Raw genomic sequence first — 21,765 nt, 5'->3', positions numbered from 1 at the left:
CAAATGCAGAACAGGTGCTCTAGCGTTTATGCACGTTAGCAATATTTAAAAAGCAATTATCCGGTAACTTAACGTTCAGGCACGTGCACTTCGTATAAAACGTTCCGAACGTTTATACTTAATGGAAACGCCAATCGCAAACATTATGCCTAAGGGTAAAGTAGAACTATCACTGTTCAACAATGTTACTCAAAGAGTGAAAAATATCCAAATAAGCTCGTGATCTCTAATAGAGTCGGAAATGAACTTATAAATATGAATGCACACAACACACATAAAGTGGCCTTCTACTCTCTGTCTTGGCCTGCGTCAGAAGCCGAATTGGCTTATCTGAGCGGGACAGCAGTGAGCGAATTTGGATCTTGATAAGACTTTGAGGCGGATGAGAATGACGACGAGCTCGACGAGCGAAAGCGATAAAATGCTGGCACCATGATAAGATTCCCATAACGTTGCTGCATATGAATATTCCTTCTTGAGCTGGTGCTGATACTCGCATCGTGGTCTCCTTGTTTCGGTTTTGGTTTCTTGTTTGCACTATTTCTTTATATCTATACGATCGTGTTGATCACTATGTACCTGTGAGCTTGAATTAGTTTACTGTTTGCGCCGGCCGAGTGAGGCCGCCTTCGGAGCAAGATTGCTGTACACCCCAAATACATACGTAGAAAGAGAGCTCGGTAGAGATCAACATTGCGATCTCGTTTGAGATTCAAACGCTGTGCGATTGATCAGAGGGTAAGCCCGACCTAGTCTGTCGTCTGATCTCCACTGGAGCTGACGCTATACCTCCTCCTCCGTGCCCGAAGCTCATACAAACAAATGTTCATACATTAGCCAACAACCAAAGCGAACACTTGCAGTTGTTGATTAGAGGCAGTGTCTTGGGGCGCAGAATATAAGAAATCGAAAACAGAAAACAAACAAAGCCCAAAAGTGACACAGAGTCCGAGCGAGAAGCAAATAACCTGTTTCAAAATTGTCTAAAAGTAAGTCCCCAAGGCCGATCTCTCGGTCTTTGAAGAGTTTTTGAAAATGTTTGACGTTGAATCCATTTTGTTGTGTTTTTTATTGTTCCATTTCAGTTGAGATCGCTTCGAAATGTCCACAGTGCCGGAGACATCTTTCGCTGACCTGAGTTTGGCAGATAAGGCAAGTATTGCATAAAAGTTATCCAACGAGTTCTAGTGCTATCATAGTGAACAATATACATAGAAGAGCGGAGTCATAATCACTCATCTTAACGAATAACGATTCAAAAGTAAACAGCACGTGACGGACGACTCGAAATGTAAACAAAGTCGGAAAAGTAGCAGCAAGAAATGAGTAGAGTAGATGGTACTTCGAGCACACCGAAGCTGTTCGTACCCTGCTTCCACAAATTATCTGATTTGAAATTAATAACAATTACAATTTTATGAGTAACGATGACTAACCTCCATAATGTTTTAGGAAATGTATAAAATATTCGACTGAATGCAAGAATTGAGCGATTACACAGACAGGGCAAATTGAAAGTGTACATGTGTGAAAAATAGAGCAGTTTTATTCCATACGGTCAAAGAATAGATACGAATATAAAAAATAAACATTTGTAGCCACTTAATGGCATCTGTTTACACACACGTTGGAAAGTAATCGATTGAGGTCCGATGTAGACGATCGATTTCACATCTCTTCGGGTCAATTGGCGTGACGAATTATCGATCGCATGCTAAACGATGCCAATTAGTGTCAGGCTTCGCATATGTTCCCTCTTGGATTTCCTTAGAATTCATACCTAGATTTCGGTGGATCGACATATCTTCTACATTTCCTACGCTAAAGAAAGTTGCAAATGTTATTTATGATATTTATTTGCACCTGTCTTTACAGACTGCGGTTAAGAAGTCGAGCATTATAGCTCGTCGTTTTTCCGATGTGTCCACCTGCTCGTATAGCTCCAGTAAGTTGCTTCCATCATTGGCCACTGCCAACTCCTAAGTGATCTCTTATTACATTTTCGACCAGCTTGTTTCACGGGGAGTTCAGATGAGGATGAAGTCTCACCCAAGGACAACAGGCAGAGCAACTCGAGCGGCAGCACCGATTTTTGTATAAAGAATATTAGCAAGAGTGCGTTTGGACGCAGAGAGATCGATATTGCAGAGTCGGAAATGCCTGGAATAATGAGCCTACGGAAGCGGGCATCCGAGGAGAAGCCCTTGAAGAATGCCAATATTGTCGGCTGCACGCACGTGAATGCGCAGTCTGCTGTGCTCATTGAGACTCTGGTCCACCTGGGTGCCTCGGTCCGCTGGGCGGCCTGCAATATTTACTCGACACAGAACGCGGTGGCTGCGGCGTTAGCTGAGGCAGGCGTGCCGATCTTCGCATGGCGCGGCGAGACCGAGGAAGACTTTTGGTGGTGCCTGGACAGGTGTATCCACAAGGAGGGCTGGCAGCCGAATATGATCCTGGATGATGGCGGGGATGCCACGCACTTGATGCTCAAGAAGTATCCGGATTATTTCAAGTCGATTAAGGGCATTGTGGAGGAGAGCGTGACGGGTGTCCATCGGCTGTACATGCTATCAAAGGCCGGAAAACTGACCGTCCCGGCAATCAACGTCAACGACTCGGTGACGAAGAACAAGTTTGACACCTTCTACACTTGCCGCGATTCCATTCTCGACAGTCTAAAGCGCACCACGGATATAATGTTTGGCGGCAAGCAGGTCGTTATCTGCGGCTACGGGGATGTTGGCAAGGGCTGTGCCCAGTCACTGAAAGGCCAAGGATGCATTGTCTATATCACCGAGGTTGATCCGATATGCGCACTTCAGGCGGCTATGGACGGGTTCAGGGTGATGCGCCTCAGCGAAGTCATTCGGGACGTAGATGTGGTCATCACGGCCACGGGAAATAAGAACGTCATAACCCGGGATCACATGAATCGGATGAAGAACGGATGCATTCTCTGCAACATGGGTCATTCCAGTTCCGAGATCGATGTGGTATGTCCGATCAACATTTTCCATCGACCATTGAAACCTATTTTCTGTGTGTTTTCAGAGCAGCTTACATACACCTGAACTGATTTGGGAACGAGTGCGCTCGCAAGTGGACCATATCATTTGGCCAGACAAAAGAATGATTATCCTGCTGGCCGAGGGACGACTTGTTAACCTCTCCTGCTCGACCATTTCGTCGTTTGTTGTGTCCGTGGCTTCCTCCACCCAGGCTCTTGCCCTCATCGAACTGTACTCTTCGCCTGGAAGATACAAGTCGGACGTTTACTTGCTGCCAAAGAAAATGGGTATGTTGGCGTGCATTCAGTCACCCATTTCTAAACTAAATTTTAATTGTTCACCAGATGAGTACGTAGCCAGTCTGCACCTGCCCACTTTTGAAGTGCACCTGACGGAGCTGACGGATGAGCAAGCCAAGTTCATGGGCTTAAACAAGGCCGGACCTTTCAAAGCTAACTACTACAGGTATTCACATTATATTATGGCTTCGATCCCAAATCCTATTAATTAAATATCATTATTATTTACAGATATTGATCACTTTACTCGCATAGTTATTCATTATAGTTATTATTCTCCAGTATTTTGATGTTATTAAAGAAAGAAGAGGCAAAGGTTTTGTTAAATTGTTTGTCTATTTCTTAGCCCGATCCATAAAACTATTATCTCATAGTCTCATTGCCTGCGGAGGAGCAGCAGCAGCTGGAAGAGCTGTTACCTCTGGTAACCGGCATCGCCAGATTTTTCTTAATAGGGTGCTCTCCTTAGGTAACGACTGTTCAACGGCTTTGTACCGTAGGAGGGGACTCTGCCATTCACAACGGTGTCTTACTTTTTTTCTAAAAATGTACCGAAATATATAAACGGCCATTGTACCCTCAGTAATATACCAAAAAATTTACCAAAGAATATAAATACCTTAGCCAAGTTCAGAACCTACCCCCAAGTATCATGTCGACTAGCTTTTGTCAGAGTGGCGCACTGGATTTTCAATATACAACTTCTGTACATACCAAATATTATTTCCCGGCACAATAAGGTTTTGTTTTTGTTTGAAATGCAAAACGTGGACGACATCAAAGGAGGCGGGCAATCGTTTGAGGTTTTTTTTATTATTTATTCTTCATGCAGAAAGAGATGAATACATTTTGTTGTTTTTGGTTTTTTTTATTGCTCACCTGACTCCATCTTGGAAAATATTTTAGGTATTTGCATTAAATGTCAAGTATGGGAAATGAATGTTGTCGTTTCGACTCTAAGCATATCCAGCACAATGGAGCCTATGGAAGAATATCTCTGTGAGATAAAAGAATTAGTTAATAACGCAAATGCTGCTTCCATGTCCAGTGAAGGGTGCTTGGAATGGAACACTACTCTGAACGATTCTCCCTCCATGCTCTGTTTGGGCAAACTTATCATATTGATCAGACTCTTGGCCGACCGATTTCAGGAAAAGTTTGGTCGTCACAGCAACCAGATGGTCGGCATTTCCAGAACTTTAACAAAATGTATGTGGTCACCAGAATGTTTACAATCTTTCTTACCACTTTACTCTGTAGGTAGAGGACAAATTAAGAGACTTTATCTGACACTTCCTTGGGGTCAGTTGGAAATGCAATTAAATAAAGTTGTGGAACCAAGTTTTGTGCTTGCACTTAATACTATATTTTCGGAGTTGGAGGGCGTCATCAAAGAGCATTTAGCCCATACAGAAGCTGAAACGCAAAAGCCGGCTTTTCACAAACTGCATTTAAAAAAAGCTAATCTCTGGAAACCAAGTCCACCAAAAGAGCTTGGCAGAGGGGCGGCTCAGTTAAGAAATGTTGAAGCGAAGAGGGAATTGGAACAGATTGATCATAAGCTAATGCTGCTGAAAGAACATACATTGACCCGAAAAGCGATTCTTTTTCAGCATGCGGCCGAAATGAAGTTTCAAAAGCAGCAGGATCTCCTTTTGGAGCTAAGCAGTGATCTGTCAGAAGAAAAACTAAAATTGCAAGCAGCACTCAAAGAGAACTCTAGACTGGTGCAAGTACAACAGAAGAGCGGCCAATCATCCTGTCAAAAGAAAAAGGCTACACTAAAGGCAATTTGCAATGTTTCACCAAAGAGCTGTACGGCAACCGAATCGCGTTCATCGCTTATAAACAAGCCAACTGTAGAGGAGAATTACCCAGGAACAACGTTTGGCCAACGCCGGCAAAAACTGCTTCGCTGGTGTCAGGAGAAAACTAAGCCGTATGGCCTACCCATGTATGAGTTCTCCACATCCTGGCAGAGCGGCCACGCACTCTGTGCGATAATTCATTCCTACCGCCCAGAACTGATTGACAACAAATACCTCAAGTGTAAGAACCGGCTGGAGACGTTGGAGTACGGGGTAATGGTCGCTAAATCTCTGGGAGTTCGGAGCCACATTGATTTCGTGTCTTTGTGTCTGCAAAAAATACCCCAAAATATGAAGGTTTTCCAATTCTTGACGGAGCTATACAACTGCCTGGAACACAACAGTTGAAAGTGAATTTAATTGTAAATAATAGTAGCCAGCCATCGATATTAGCCTTTGTCGAGGTATAATTTATAAAATATGCAATTTAATTAATTTTATCATTAGGGTGGTCGAAATTGTTAGCTAATTACGAGCAACCGCGAGGCAAGATTCATAAATAAATATAGTTTTAATCATCTGGTTCCGAATGAATGAAGGAGTTTTCCCAGTAGCTCATGATGGCGTAGATTACCATTTGGTCGGCCCGTGGCCCTATTAAAGGATTCAGCTGCATTAGAAAAGTGACCAGCCAGACGAGATAGCAGCAGGCAGCCGTTAGTACAACGCAGCATCGGATGACTCCTTTGTCCTCGTATCGCATGGCCAGCAGCCAACCGCCCACGGCAAAGAGCAGCCAAAAAGCGCTGAAGACCGATAGCACAATATATTTATCCATTCCGAAGATTTTCCCAAGATATGCTTCCCAGTTTCTGACAAGTTTCTCTATCGCTCCGACGACAGAAGCTAGCTGCCTACTCTCTGCTCAGGCTTATTCTCTGAGCTTGCTTGTGTGCAATCCCAATTCGGGTGGTGCCTGCACTCATAAACTTTTATGATTGCGAGCATTTCGATATTTTATGGCAGCATCCACTGGATGCGATGCTGCTTGCGCAGTGGAGCGCAAAGGTAGTAAAAGAAAACTGTATACATTTTCCGAGTGCTGGCATCAATGGAGCAACCCATAAAACTGCTGCACGCATCCTGACTAAGCGCAAAATCCGTTTTAGGAGAGCTGATGGCTCTCCAGCCATGTGGCTGCTGGGCTGCTGGGCTGCTGGGATGATGGGGTGGCTGTTCTGCGCCTCCTTCCCTGCCCGAGCCCGAGCCTGAGCCCTGATGATGCCATAAGTGCTCAGGCGCGACTCATAAAATGGCGGCAATGGCAATGCAATGTGGCAAGGGGCATGGGCACCCAGCGCCTGTAATCGAGTTTTCCCAAAGTAGCAATAAATGTTAATGGCGACATCGAATTTTCCATTTTCTCACAATAAGTATCTAGACGTCCGGTGCCAAGCCGCCCTGCCAGCGGTTATTTCGCGGTGGTGGAGTGCTTGAAAGAGGCCATCTTTAATTCCATTATAGATCCGACCACAACGGGAACGACGGCTATGCAAAATCCGTTTATCTTTTCGCAAACAGAAGCAATAGTTAGCTGCTGGACATCGAATCTTCACACCTCGACCTCAGCAAGAAATTTAAAATTTCGACTGCGAAACTACGAAGACTCTGTTGCTCTTTGCAGTGTCAGATCGATTGCAGGTCGTAAATCACGCCCAGAGGGTTTCTGAGTCGCAAGCAAATGCAAATCAAGCAAAAATGTGTGATTTCCCCTTTAAACACCGTCGGCACTTAAGAAGACCCGGACCTTAGCAGACGCAGACCCAATTCTGGGACACCACGACGCTATCTGTTCCGGTGTCGGTTTGTCTCAACATTTCTTTGACAACAGACCGTCAAAATATTTGGACGCCTCGTAGCCCTTTCGAGGCGTAACTGAGCAAAGATGTGGAAAATGCTATCACGTAACACCAAAGACTGTTCTAGTTCTAACTATTTTATTGTTCAACCTAGTTCTGAGGATATGAATAGACCACGTTTTGGGATCCGATTTCACAACTATGAAGGATAAATGGCCAACGGGCAGTCAACTTAAATTTGTCAGCGCTTTCAGCTGTAGTATATCCACCAGATACTATGCTATGATAAAGAGTTACCATAGAAACGAAAACCATTCATGGAAGTGCATTTGGCTGCACTATTAAATGGTAAGGCCGGGCTGGTACATGTTTTGCCGAGCAAATCTGAAATATATGAGAGCATTCACAGTGAGGATCATCAGTTTAAGAGGATAGTTAAACTTGTGAAACTGAAGAGAATGTCTGTGGTTCTCTGGGAGAATGTAGAGGGAGTAGAGTGCAAGTGGATTGTACATATGTATGTATGAAGGTGGAATATCTTAGATCTTAAATGGCTAAAGTCAAACCAATCACAGTAACACCGTAGTGTAGTTCGCTTTAGTTGTGTTTATTTAATCAGATGAACAACAGACGAATATCATACATGCACATTTATACTTATGTACATATGTTTCACTTCAGTTTGGTTGGACACAGTGGCCTCATCTACATAGTTTCCGTTCCACCTTACAAGAACAATTTGGCTGTGTCGCAAGACACTAGCACGCGTTATTTGTGCAGTCACTTAGCAGGCTTAGCACTGTTTAAGGAAGTGAAGTGCCTTGCGGGCCCTGCCGCACAAAGCTTGCAACACATTTCACAGGCAAACATCTGAGGAGCTGTCCCTCTCTTTGGCCTGTGGTGATGGCGCTGTGTCCGGTACTCATTACCGCTTCCCAACCATGCAACTTGTAGAATTCCCAGTCGAGTCAAACGTGTTGGGAGCAAACACAAGCACTGGCACCCGGCCTTTGTTGTCTTAGCCACGGATCCATAATCAGTTGACTGACCCGCACCGCCGCATAATACCATGGGTTGAACGCAGAATTTAGTTTAAAGCATTCCAAAATATGGCTCTAACTTTCAGTTTCAGGGACCCATTCAGTACACTGTTTAACCTACATTTTTACTGTTACTCTCCTAATATGTAACTTAATATTTATTGCCGTCAAAGTGAATTGAATATCTTAGGCACCTGAAGGCCCTGAACGGTAAAGGCTTTTGACTTTCATCTAAATTTGTCTAACGTTTACAAAATAAAGAACTGTTTGCGAGTATGTAGGATGTTTGGGTTATATGTATACTCCTATGCAAACTCCTTGATACCTTTGTGCATTTCCCACTTTACATTGAGAACTTTCGTTTTCGTTAGAGATAAAACTGAGTTCGGCAGGTCCCCTCTTGTCTGGGCAATATTTGCGATATTTTTAATGATGCGAACATCACACGGAGCAGTAAATAAGACCAAAATTTATATGTGCATCCACCCTAAAAGTTGCTCTTAACAAAAACCCTGAGTGTGCGCAGAATTAAATTCATCCATCGATTGGGATTGATTTTAGGCGGGGACGAACACGAATCGTTGCGTGTAGCTGTCGGCCACAGAGGCAGGGAGGCTAGAGAGAGCAAGAGCGGGCAATAACAGTAACTGGCACTGCAACTTGGCTCTGCCTCCGTTCCATCTTGACTCAAATGAGCACTGCGCAGATACAGTTACAGATGGGTCTGCTGTGGGGGCGTCATTGGTCGGTGGTTGATTTCTGTCACTGCGCGTGAAGAAGTATTTGTGTATCTGGAACGGTTCTGCAACCCCAACAGCCAAGCACGCACCAAAAAATACAGGCATACATGTATGTACGAGTATTCGATACCCGAAATCGAAGAATATCGAATTTGTCAGGGCCTGAGGGTGTGGGTGCCTGGGCGTGTGTTGAGGGTGAGGGTGAGGGTGAGGCATGTAAAGATATATATCCGTCATATATCTCCAAGCAGTATGTCCATTGCAACGCCTCAGTCCCTTGCCCCACGACGCGTCGGCTTATTTATTTGTTTATCTACAACAATTTATGATCCCGAGACCAAAGACGAGACTGTGAGCTATATCTTCCTGGTGCGCTGACTTTTGTCGCACATGCTCAGGGTTCGGTTCTCTCCCCGTTCGTCACGGTCGCCGTTGTTGCTGATACTGCTCCGCTCCTGTCCTATTGGCAATGCTGTCGCCCTAGCTCTGGGCTCTGGGCTCTGGGCTCTGGTGACGTGACTCTTGGCGTCGGCGTCGTCGCTAGCTTGGCTGTTTGGCTCATGTCGCAGAGCGCGAGAGTGCGGCCCTTGTGACTGCGATTCCTGGAAACTAACAGCGATTCACAGACAGCGGAGAACTCGCACATCATTCAGTCGATGACGTTCCGCACCATAGCTCCAACTCCACTGGCTCTAATACTAGGCCGCCGTCGCGCGCTTTGTCGAAAGTGTTAAAATAATAAACCAACAACAACGGCAGTCGGCAATACGCCAACTATGGAACTATAACAATCGTAATAGTCACTCAAAGTACAGGCAATTCTTCCATTAACAAAATTTAATGTGCAATACGTTCCGCGCCAATCTTTGACTCGCTTCAGTCACAGTCACCGAGAAAGTGTACTTTCAATTATAACGACATCAAATCAGATCTATGTATGCACGGGAGACAGACAGGCCGAAGTCAATCTCGCTTTTATTAATAATTGCGGCTATCAGGTTGTTATCGACAATCCCAGCTGCTGTTCTCTGCCTCATTACCCTGCCTTGTGTGTCCGAGTGTTTGTGAAAATCTCGTGCCCTAGCGTCGGGTGTCGTTAATAAGTCTTTTGTAATAAATATCCCTATATGTATGTGGAGCCTACTTTAGGTGTGAAACTTGCTTTGGTAAGAATGTACATATATGTATGCATGTTTATACTATAACCAGATCGGCAAATCATAGTGTCACATAAATATATACACTGCTATAGCTAACTTTATGTGATGCCGTGTGCATAGATTAAGTTTGATTTGACTACAATCGGTCAAGGAAATACTCGTTCAAATAAAACCTGTATGTACCTGAAAGATAGTGTTTTGTGTAAATGTGTTTAACAGCCGGAAGTCAGCGTTACTGACCCCATTAAGTATTCTAATGGTTTTACCTAGCTTATTTCCGGATTGAGCTATATAAATCAAGAGTTAATTTTTGAAATGCTTCAAGAGATTTTTGCAATCGGTAGAACGGTCAATATATGGCGGGGTTTCAGGATTATTTTACCATTAATACGCACCTCTGGACGAGCTCTGTAACTGGTTATTTTGGACAACTATTCGGGTTCGATACTTTTGCAAAGAACAAAGCGATTCGCACGGGACAAATACGGAAGTGATTTTCGCAGCGACCGGTAGACCGGTAGAAGCAATATAATAATACAAATCTTTGATAAATCTGGTCCATAGGTGTCTCTATAATGTGGCTATAGTTTCGGAAAAATATCGTAAATTCTTTTTAATTGGATAACTGGAACAAAAATTCTTTGGTGACACATTTTTTTTTTAATATTTTTTTTTAGATAGTTTAATATGTTTGAAAGACTTAGTGGAAGAACTTTTCTCAGGAATCAGTTTTCTTATAAGAGTAAAAAGTATCAATTTGAAAAATAATAGCCTTTCCCAACAAAGTTAATGAAATTGTATGTCAATATTGTAGATTAGTTTTCTTTTAATTAATCTAGATAAAAATTTCAAAATGAAATCACATTGAAATTAGTTATTATTACATTTAATATTTTTTCATTTGTCAACATTGAGAAGCCTGAATTTCTAAGATAATTTATGCTCTTCATATCCACTAATATCCAAATCAATATTGGCAAGTAAATATACCATATCTGTCAGGATGAGCTCCAAGATCACAGAGATCTAAGATGGCTTAGCTCTCAGCCACCCAGTAATTGGAAAGAGAATATAGAAGGTGAACAACATGAACAATATAATTTACTGAACTCTTAGTCTTGTTTTCTCCCTTTCTCCTTTCCCAGTTACATATATCGAGGAAAGGCTTTTTCCTTCAAATATACATTTCATGTCTTTATTTTTATTAATATGATTTGTTCATTGTAAGTTACTGGCATGAGAATCCGTCGGATAATTGTGGGGCTATATTTCCTAAAGACTTTAATTCTGACTATGTTGAGTGATGTGCATTTATGTAGCAAAGTTGGCAGTAAAGCGGGAAATTGTGTTGTATATATGTATATACATATATATAATTTATGGAGGCTACTCTAATTTAGTTGGAATTGTCGCAACTTTATTGTATATCAGATCTTGATACCATTTTACCTATGTTTATTATCATTCAACATAATTCTGTTGCAGTATTGGCATAAAGTATGAAAAGGAATGGAAGATTCCTGTTTAGTCAGTTATGGTCAACTGAGAAAAGGGAAGGTAGGAAGTTTTTTCTTTATATCCGAAGTGAAAGTATCGTAAAGACTCGGATAAATGTATGCATGTTCATAAGTATGTAAAAACATGTACATATGCAGATAAGTAATTTATGAAGTCGGAAAATATTGGTAATAAAAGTGCACTTTTCCGACTAAACTTTGTTAATTTCGATCAAATTTTGACTCAGCTTATAAGCTCTCTCGTGCATTCATGAATTGAATTTGCAAAGAATATGTTCTTGAGAGCCTTCCAAGCATCTGAAACTGTGTCCCCATAAAGTAAGACAATGTTATCATAGGAGTGCTTTACGAGTATTTCTTTTTAAGTTGATTGCACCATCTGGGTCTTCGTGATACTATTCGCAGCAATCTCTGTGGCACGTCGCTCTGGAAAAAGAACAAACAGATTTCCGGTCCCCATTTTCGGTTTATGGTTAGCGTAAAATGGCATTTGAGAAGTTCCCACGGCTTCCGATGGGCCAAGGAGTACAGTACGAGATCACGTACGACCATAAAAGTGCACACCATGAGCCTGGAGCTCATAACGGAAAACGAAATGGCGGCTTTAGGGATTGCCGCCGCTTGAATCAATTAATTTTTCATTCCCAACCCCCGTTGACTGCTGAAACACGGCATCTTTTTTAACCACCAACCGCCGCGTTCCACCACCTTATCTGCCTGCATGTGTGTGCGTGTGACTCGTATCGCCACAATGTTGCCGCTCGCATACAAAGATACGCAACGAATTTTCATTGCTTCTCCACCACGATGGGCGGGGCTTGTTGTGAAAAGTAATGGCGTGCGGAGTACAGCAGCGTGACATATAATTGCGTATGCGTGTTTAAGTCCCCTTTCAGATAGGAATGTTTCCAACCAGATAAGAAAGAATTTCCGAAGCGATTTCACTGCTTGCTCTGTTACACATAAACTAGATAATTATGGTTTACGAATTGAGATTCGCCGAAACTTCATAAACGCCTTGCGTTTTGTGACCATGGTAGAAGAGGTGCCATAACTTCAGCACGCTACAGAAAAAAGTAAAGATTCTGACTTATAGCCACAGCCAAAATATTTAAAACTGAAAATGGAACCAAAGACACTTGCCGTCGGTCTCTTTAAATACCTAGTTTTCGAAGGTCAATTGGTGTAAAATCTACTTAATTGTGTGATGCACACGAGGACTGATGTGATGTGTGATCGACATTTGGCACTTACAAATAAAATATAATAAACAAAACCGATTTGTCGATATTCCGAACAGGTTTCGTCCAAGTTCAATTTCATATAACCTGTTAACCAGCCATAATTTGGAGAGATCTTTAGAAAATAACGGGATCTTAAACGGGATTGGTACTTCTGCCTTGGCCGACTATGCCTTGAAATTCAAAATATGCTTTATGTTTTTCGTTTTTAGATTAAACTGTTGATTTAAGCTGTTCACTTGATTGTTAATACTATGAAGTTGGACTAAATCTCTTTCAATTTACATGCGTATGTACATACATATGTACACACATACATACAATGTATTGACGAAACAAGAGCTCGATTATGCGAGGGAGCCACTGTATATACGTACTTATGATAGTGGCAATATTGACTCGGCTCTAACATTATGAGGCAACGTCAATGTAAAAAAAATGCTAGATATTGCATGTAAGAAGCTACAAAGACAGCTCTGAGTGCGGCCTCAAAACACTACTGCACTTCTACATGGTTTCTACACCCATACATACATTGTGAGGTACAAGATGTGTCCGCCACTTGGCGCCACATTGAACAAGATTCATACACTTTAGCCTTTGTCAGAGGTACCAGAAAAATGGTCTGACAAAAGCTCGTCGCCATTATGTGAGCTGACAGTATAAGAGTCCATGGACTTATACAAGCTGGGCGGGGTCAAAATCCATGATGGCCGCCAATTTATTGATTTTGTGTGTGCATTTATTGTTACGGTTTGCACCTCATTGAATTTTTGTGATGGTAGTGTGGAGTAGAGTTTTATAGTTTATGAAACGTAGAAACTAGAACATAGAAGCTTATCAATATTGCCCCGTCATATGTAAAATTGTACATACAAATTTGTTATTTTCGGACTAAAGTGATTTTTGCAGCAGTCAGATAATACTTGCTTGAATATATTAACTGGAACACTTCAAATGTGATTGCATTTAATAAAAATCGAACTCGGCGTTTCTTCATTGTGCGAGTACTTCCGAACCCGTCCCCAAATTCATGATATGCATGTATACTTACATACATATGTACATACATAAATGCATACATATGTACGTACGTATTTATCTATTTGTAACTATTTTCAAAACGGATTCAGTCCATGTCATTATCACTTTTTTCGAGGCTTTAGAGTTTTCTATACACTTTTCTTTTTAACAAAATCTAAAAGTTTTCCTTATACTCTTAATGTTCTGACCGACAACATTTTTATAATCATACAGATGACATACCAAGTTTTTCAAATGAATAAAATGCTTTTGAGAAGTATACTCAGAAAACAAATTTCATTTTATCTAACAGACTCCTCTTTAATGAAGTATTTTCTGTTTTAAATTGTTCCCTTTTATTAATGTACATACATATGAACAAAAAAAGAGAAGTGGTTTTTTCTGCTGCAGATAATCCACATACCAGAAAACATTCCAGATAATAAGAAAACAATTTAGAGGGATTTAAATACGATATCTTTTATGTGTTTCGTTATAAGAAACACACAGGTTTGAACATTATTGCAAATCATCTCTTTTTCTGATAAATGAACTACGGCCTCCATCCTTTCATTCCTATTTTATTGAAGTAAAAGTAAAAACAAATAAGTTCGACTAATGGACGATAATCCCCGATAAGGTGGGCCTTCCCGCTTGCATATTTTTTCTAGATCAAGGGACAACATTTGATAGCTAAACATTTAGAATTAATTCATAAAGCGTTAAATTCCCAGTATATATTTATATATTTAAAAAATTTGGATGGTCGTCTTTTCCTAGCCGCCCTGAACTTTATATATAATGTCTGCCAAAATATATCTCTGTACATAGGTTAACTATTTTTGTATTTCAGAGTTACCGTACTGCAACACGTAGGTACATTTAGTTGTGACCTTGGTGAAGAACGGCCCAGGCGTCATTCATCACGAAAATGAAATGGAGCGTAACATTACGCAAGAAAGGGTACTAGGGCCTCAGGGAAGCAGTTGTGTCCTTGAACCAAATGCACTTACATTTACATTCAATTAAGGTCTGGTTTCTAGAACCATTTCAATTCATTCGATGAAAGAGTTTAGGCCTGGGCGTGGGCTCTGTAATCTGGTCCCCTATGTAGACCACCGCGCTGTGTGTTTGCTTCAAGGTCAGCGAGAGCGATTGGCCCGGGCCGTGCAGATGTTGATGAGTCCACGATATGATGCAAATCAGTGAGCCTTTGAGCTCTGCGGTGACCAACACGTGTTCTCCGCGATCGTCGGTTGAGCTGCCGTTCGGGTCCGGGCCAGAAGTTCCGCACCATTTCGCCTCGGAGCAATCGGAAGATGTTCCGTCGGCGGTGCTCCACGGTTCATAAGTGTCTGGGTCGGCTTCAGCTTTAATTGCGAAATTTAAACGGATTTGGAGCGTCCTCGTAAATCCTAATCGTCCTGGAGGTGCAGCACAGTCCGGCCAGGATCTGCTATCAGAGCTCGACCCGCAAGTACGTGAACTCGTAAAAGATGGAGAATGCTGGCCAGGCGGCTGGCAATTCAGGTTCGTTCAGCTTAAAAGCGACCATGTCCCCACCCCAGAACCGAAGTTAGCTTGCAGCAATGTTCCCTTACAATGTTGGGAGCGCTTTTGTCTGCCACACAGCACAGCAATTCGTAGAAATAAAAGGAAATTCCAGTAAGGAGTAAATTTATTGCAAGCGACGGACTTTACGAAAATGTCAATTTCGTTTTTATGGCATCAAATGTTTGAGAAGCTTATGCGAATTGCTGTCACAAAGTGGATTTCACTCACCCTAAGCTGTTAGTTTTTGTTGTTTTTGTGGCCAGATAGCTGGATGTGGTGGCCACCAGATAGTGGGTTTCTTCCATGCCAACTTTCCTGAAAGTTGTTCGATCCAAATAAATCTCCTTATTCGTCACTTGCCCAATCAGCTGGTATCGCGCATCTCGTACAATTTTTACTAATGACGGTCTGCATTCTTAGAAATGAAAACAATTGCTACAGGCCTCAAGTCCATAAAATGCGCTGCTGCACAGCAACGCTCGAGAGTCTGTATTTGGTGCACTATCATGGCCAGGCCAGGCATTTAAAGTGTATCTTTTGATGGCGGATCAATGAGATTTATATAATGAGCTTCGCTTTGTAGGCTACTCTGCCCGTAGTCCATAAAATGCCAGTCGCTTAATGCCACCGCCATTTGCTTTCGTCTCGTCTCGACTCGACTTGGCTCGGCTCGGCTTTGCTCGGCGCAGCTCAAACGGGAACGAGTTCAACCCAAGGCATGCATGCCCAAATCCACATCCACACATCCAAAACGAAAGGCAGTATGGTGCACAGAAATGAAAAGAAATCTGATATCATTCGGCGTCCGTAAAAAGAATAAAGAGGGAACCAACCTCCTTTTTACGGCCACCGAGTCGTTGAGATTGTGAAGCAGAATTTACCATTTTGGATGCAGTGTTTTGTGTGTTTTCATGCTCTTCCACTGTTCATGTGTGTGTCTGTGTGTGAGTGTATCCCCCTCCTCGCTCCGCACCAATCCCCATTCCAATCAAATCAAATCCATTCCCATTCCCATTCCCATTCCCATCCGGGGCTCAGACCCAGAACGAGAGGTTTTGCCTTTGTGGCCGTACTTTTTAACAAGTTTTATGGGATGTCATGTGTCAAATGGAAAGGAGAATTTATGAGTTTGTAATTGAACGCAAGACGCGGGCTGGTCCAGCTAAGGCAGCGGCGGCCCAGCAATACCTCGACTGCCGCACCCATCCACACTCAAGGTCCACGGGTTCCAGCCACCAGACACCAGGCATCAGGCATCAGGCACCAGGCGGGTCCACCATTTTGCCGTTTTGGAGCCCACGAACGGATGACCATGGTCATGCTGCTGCGGGCCCTGTACCTCTCATTTACATAAATTATAGCCTCCTTATGTGTACGAGTATCTTGACTTATCATCAGCCAACTCATTCTCTTCTCCGCCTAAGCCTTCGTGTCTTACCCTGCGGTGCCGTGCTTGTCCAAACCCCTCCCCAGGTGGCTTTGGCTGGGGCTGTGGCGAACCCGTTTCAACGTTTTCACATCAGGTCGCAGTCTCCCATTTCAGGGCAAGTGCACTGGTGAACAGAAAGCGAGTTGCAGTCAATCCCATCGAACAAAATGCACACCAAGTAAATGCAATGTTTAAGGCTTTCAATAAAGATTCGATTAAATAGTCGTTGATGGCTTAGAATACATATAAGATGTATGTCCCACTCCTAGCGAACCCTGAATCAGGAACGCAACATTTGGCTCAGCCAATGAAACAGTCAAAATATGATTGATTGTACTTTATGGCCTAACAGATCGTGATAATAAATGTGTGTGAATGCTCATTTGTTTGTGTCACTTACTCCTGTCCGCCTGTCTGCCTGGCTTTGTTATGTAAATTCATGTTCTGCAGGGGGCTCACGCGATTTCTGGGCCAGGTTAGATTCACACAACACGTTGCATTGATTCTTAAATGTCGTTTGCATGAAATCAGCCATCAAATTAAGTTTATGTCTCAATTAGCTGGGATAGTCAATAATATTTTTCCATGCGCGAATGGGCAACAACAATTTGGCTACAATACCAGCGGACTCCATAAAAGTACACGCCCTAGACCTACAACCTACAACCACATTAAGCTGCTTCAAGTGAGTGTATAATGGTGGGGCGGCAGCGAAACAGCTCTAGTCCCAGTCAGAGTCGGAGTCAGTGGCATGAGGCAGCTGTAGTGGTAGAGGCGACTACTTCCGACGTTCGATTGTAAAAAACTGTTATAGCCAATTAAACAAAATAATAAAACTCTGCAGTGCTCTTAGAACGGTCGTTGTCGACGTGTAGTTGTTGTTGCTCGCGCTCGACTTTAACCTGCTGCAGGGAAGGACTAGTGCACGGCCACCATGTTTCCCTGGACTCTGCCACAAGGCGTATGCGCAATGATGGAGTGTATTTTATTCCGCGTAGGATATTCTCCTGCCGCCGCTTCCGCTCGAATTGCCAGGACATTGCCTCTCGTTCGCGTCTTTGTTGCCAGGCCAGCGTTCCCTTCCCTACCGCCATAGCGATTTTAATGCTGATGAGGCTGATGGAGCCGATGAAGTTGTGCATCACTTTTATGGCAGTGGCAAAGACGATGACAGCGGAAATTACATTTTTCGGCAACATTAAAATGCCTTCGGCCAGCTGATGTCAAATGCATTGCATGAATTTTAGAACTTGTCTCAGGCGGGGAAAAACAAATTATAATAAAACCTTTTGCAATTTTATAGCGCGCTTACCAAAAAACAGATACCAAAAAAAAAGCATCTAAAAAATGTGATTTGCATACCAAATTTAATGGTCTGATGGATGGAAACCAGAGCTGGTCATAGGAGATGTGAATTATAATGGAATTTCATTGAGTGTCGCTTCATTCAGATGCATCTTATATGAAGTGGAAGTTTGGCTTAGATCTTCCAATGTGAATCGAAAAAGGGTGTTATACGCTGCCGAAGGAATGCTAGTGGATCCCAGGGACTCACTAGGGGGTTGAAATTAGTTTTTTTCTTCAGTGAGGCGAATATTGATTCAATTCTTGGCGATTGTCTTAATACTGAATATATTTTCCATTAGTAAGATTGGCTATTTGACTGCTAGTTCGAATGGCAGGACCAAGCCCAATCTTATGAGACTGCCTGTCTATGAGCGTCTACATAAATAATTACGAATGTCTAGCGCGGAGAATGAGAGCCAAGCCCAAGTCCAAGTCCAGGCCCTGTGGCCGCCTGTGCCAGCAACTGCAGAGGCCATAAATTGCGGCTGTCAGTGTCTTAATGTCCCAAAACTCCACAATCAGTAGAGCCCAATGGCCGATGGCCGATGCCCAAGGCCCCGGACACAACGCAGAGGCCAGACTGTGGCCACTCGTCGCACCCTAGCCCTTCTGGGTGTCCTGCGAACGGCAGCGCAACTAAAAGAAAAACAACGATAATTTATAAGTCGTAAAATGTTTGCCTTCTCCTGGCACCATCAAGAAAACGCCACGAAAATGGAATGCGAATATGCCGGCTACAATTTCCTAAATGTTTCGCCTCGCCCAGCCCAGACCAGCCCAGACCAGCCGATTAGCAGTCGCCTTTTGTGCGCGAGGACACGGAACAGTAGCTCTCCCGCTCTCCGCTGCCAATCCACACACCCCTGGCCCATGCGACACACAAAACAAATGGAAAATGTCCGCCCAAGATGGCTGACTGCCCTACGCTGCCTCCGGTTTCAGCTCTGGCCCGATACTGTCCTTTGGGGAGGTTTATTTTCTCGCCAAAAATATCAAACTGTTTGTCCTCGACGAACGGCAATTTCGGCAAATTGCTAAATATGTATTTTCAAGCTCACTGAATCGAATCCTGAATTATTGGATCGTAATTTGCCATCTAAAAAGAAGCTTTAATGAATCGCGGAATTTACAAATGTTCCACAATGACAGTATTCCCGATATATTTATAATTGAAGTGAACGAAAATCCACCAATCCATCCGTAGACTCTAAGACTGAAAGAGGTTCGCTATAATGGAGCACTTCACAGCATAAGGTAAACCACATTCAATAAAATGTACAGGTTTCGTAGCATCATAGGCCTGATTTAGAGAGTGGATACGTTCATGAATACATATGTGCATATGTGAGGTATATCCCACATTCGGTGTGTGGATACTCCTTTCCCCATCCTCGTAAGTTGATTGAGAGAGAAAGCCAGGCTTCGGCCAAATTCGAGAGTTTTACTGAGAGCGAAAGAGCCGACAGCCCAGAGATTTGACTCGCTGCTGAAGAGAGAACAGTGGTGATTTCCAGTGGTGATTTCTCCAACACACACACACAGGGATAAACCAGGGAGACCAGCCCCATACTCGCACACTGCACTGCACTGTACTGGTGTGTGTGTGTGTGTGTATGTGCTTGTGTATGTGTATGCGTCTTTAATGCCTGTTGTTCTGGTTTTGGCGCTTGGCGTTTTTTACGGTGCGCCGCCCGAGTATTTACCACTTTACAATGGAGTTTTAGTACCGCGAGTCGTCATTGTCGTCGTCATCATCGCCGCATAAAGTCGAAATTAAAAGCGCGGAGTGTCAGCCATAAAGCACTAGACTGCACTCGGACTCCATCGCTGACTAGGGATAATCTCTCTCTCCCTCTCTCTCAATCGCAGTAATTAATACGATTTGCGATCGGAAATCAAACCCACGCTGGGAAATAAATTGTTGCAAGTCCGCCGTGTCGCCCATCAATGGTTCAATGATGCAATTGACAATTGACAATTGAGTTCCACTGAAAAGTGCCAAGTGATAACTGCTCCGTTTTAATAAAGTGCTACAAGAAACATGAGAAAACTCCGCTGGCAAATCAAGGAGAAATACTGAAATTGATTCCCAACACACATTTCAGATTACGAGGAGATTATTGTGGCCCACAAAACGGTAAGGATTTAACATGAAGACAATGTAAAATAAATCCATCGTGGACTCTCATGTGTGCTCATGTTTTAAAGCGCGTTGCACGATGAACAAGCTCATATTTAATATTTTTCAATGACATTTACTAGACCTACTCGTAAATCTTTTTTCTATAAGGCTGTTAGTATTTATCCCATTTAAACTTCTTCATATTTAACAAACTGTTTTTGAAAACTGTTTTACAAGTCTCAGCCATTCGTTGTGCAGAAGAATTTGTTTACTTTAAGTTTTCTGGCCTTTCCTCATTGGGACATTTTCATGGGGCTCTACAACAATACATTTTCAATACACAAATGTTTGTCAATTAGTTGAAAGCTTTAGTTGGCCCCCAAGTATGGCACGGCTTAAACCAATATGTAAATGTTAAATGTGGAACTATAATATACTGCAAATTTAGAATTAAATGTAATGTAAATATGTACATATGTGAAACAACATTTTGAATTCAGTTTATTCCGCACGACTCCAAATTGTAACCAAATTAAAGGCAAACTCTTCACACAATTTCCCACTTCGCTAACCAATTCGAAGTGACATTTTCCATTCGTTGAACGTTCCGCTCTGCTGCACAGCCATGAAACTTTTACTATTATTATTTTGACGGCTTTGTCATTTGATCGATTCGGGGACCACATGCCACTGCAAACGGCACTAATTAGGCAGGCTAAAACGGCGTTTAGCTAATTACGCTTGGACCAATTGGCCGTTGGGGCGGCTCGCGTCGGCCTTTACGACTATCTCAATAAAATAAATGCATTATACTGGCAATAAAACAATAAATTTATGAAACGCCCAGCGCAGAGATGGGAGAGCATAGCAGAGCGAAAGCGAGAGCGAAAAAACCTACATACGATGGCAATAAATATTTACAGCCAAGCAAACACTTGCTCAAATTAAGTACTCGTTAAATTGAAATTGAATGGCGGACCGACCACCGAGGAGCGAGAAGTGGCCCGCTACGAGTGACCAGCAAATTGATAAAAAAGATGAATTGAATCATAAAGATGGCCGCTCTCTCATTTTCCGACATCTTGGAGTCCAATTGCAGGGCGCTCGACACTTTTTAATTGCCATTAATCGTGATGGAATTGGATTCAGGTTGGCAGTTTTGTTCCGGTCTTCCCCAATCCATTTCTAATCGGAGTTGGATTCCTGGCGCGGCAGCAGCTGTGTGGTCTGGTTTTTACAGCCTTTATGGCCCACCAAAATGAGCAGCAGCCGCACTGCGCAGTTTCCAATTTCGATTCCATTTCCCTGGGCGGATACAGACACAGGACCCAGAGCCTGGAGCTCAGAGAGCGCTGCCCGAAGCCCTGAATCCTCTGCCATGCCTTGACAGATGCCGAGCCTGAGCCTGTGGCATTTTGTTTGATTAACTTTCGGATTTTGTAAAATTATAATGGGTCCCTTATGTGTGTGTGTGTGTGGGCGTTGGTGGGTGGGTGAGCCCACGACGGATGTTATTCTGAAAATGGCGCTGTTCACCCTTCGCGTTGAGGGGTGGCTGGCACTCGGCTGGCAAACGAATCAAGCTCGTAAAATGCCGAAGGAAAGGGCATGGGCC

At 43.0% G+C, this 21,765-nt stretch overlaps 3 protein-coding genes across 3 annotated transcripts; 2 read left to right on the top strand and 1 right to left on the bottom strand.

Annotated features, from left to right (window-relative positions):
• The first annotated feature begins 597 nt into the window (after nucleotides 1–597).
• Nucleotides 598–3,637, top strand: LOC117584925 (adenosylhomocysteinase-like 2). Its single transcript, XM_034274076.1, has 8 exons — nucleotides 598–738; nucleotides 838–989; nucleotides 1,086–1,152; nucleotides 1,876–1,945; nucleotides 2,011–2,996; nucleotides 3,055–3,298; nucleotides 3,356–3,476; nucleotides 3,542–3,637. The coding sequence occupies exons 3-8, from the start codon at nucleotides 1,102–1,104 to the stop codon at nucleotides 3,546–3,548; spliced, it is 1,479 nt and encodes a 492-aa protein (XP_034129967.1). The 5' UTR covers nucleotides 598–738; nucleotides 838–989; nucleotides 1,086–1,101; the 3' UTR covers nucleotides 3,549–3,637.
• Nucleotides 3,638–4,261: 624 nt separating this feature from the next.
• LOC117585165 (calmin) lies at nucleotides 4,262–5,550 on the top strand. The gene is made up of 2 exons (XM_034274505.1): nucleotides 4,262–4,519; nucleotides 4,571–5,550. The coding sequence occupies exons 1-2, from the start codon at nucleotides 4,285–4,287 to the stop codon at nucleotides 5,524–5,526; spliced, it is 1,191 nt and encodes a 396-aa protein (XP_034130396.1). The 5' UTR covers nucleotides 4,262–4,284; the 3' UTR covers nucleotides 5,527–5,550.
• A 113-nt stretch (nucleotides 5,551–5,663) lies between these two features.
• On the bottom strand, nucleotides 5,664–6,034 carry LOC117585189 (V-type proton ATPase subunit e 2). Its single transcript, XM_034274537.1, has one exon. It carries the CDS (start codon nucleotides 5,954–5,956, stop codon nucleotides 5,690–5,692), a length of 267 nt encoding a protein of 88 aa, XP_034130428.1. The 5' UTR covers nucleotides 5,957–6,034; the 3' UTR covers nucleotides 5,664–5,689.
• Nucleotides 6,035–21,765: the final 15,731 nt, after the last annotated feature.

The sequence above is a fragment of the Drosophila guanche genome, unplaced genomic scaffold, assembly GCF_900245975.1.
Source record: "Drosophila guanche unplaced genomic scaffold, DGUA_6, whole genome shotgun sequence".
NCBI lineage: Eukaryota > Metazoa > Arthropoda > Insecta > Diptera > Drosophilidae > Drosophila > Drosophila guanche.
Note: the sequence above shows the minus strand (reverse complement) of the source record. Positions and strands in the feature narration are given on the sequence as shown.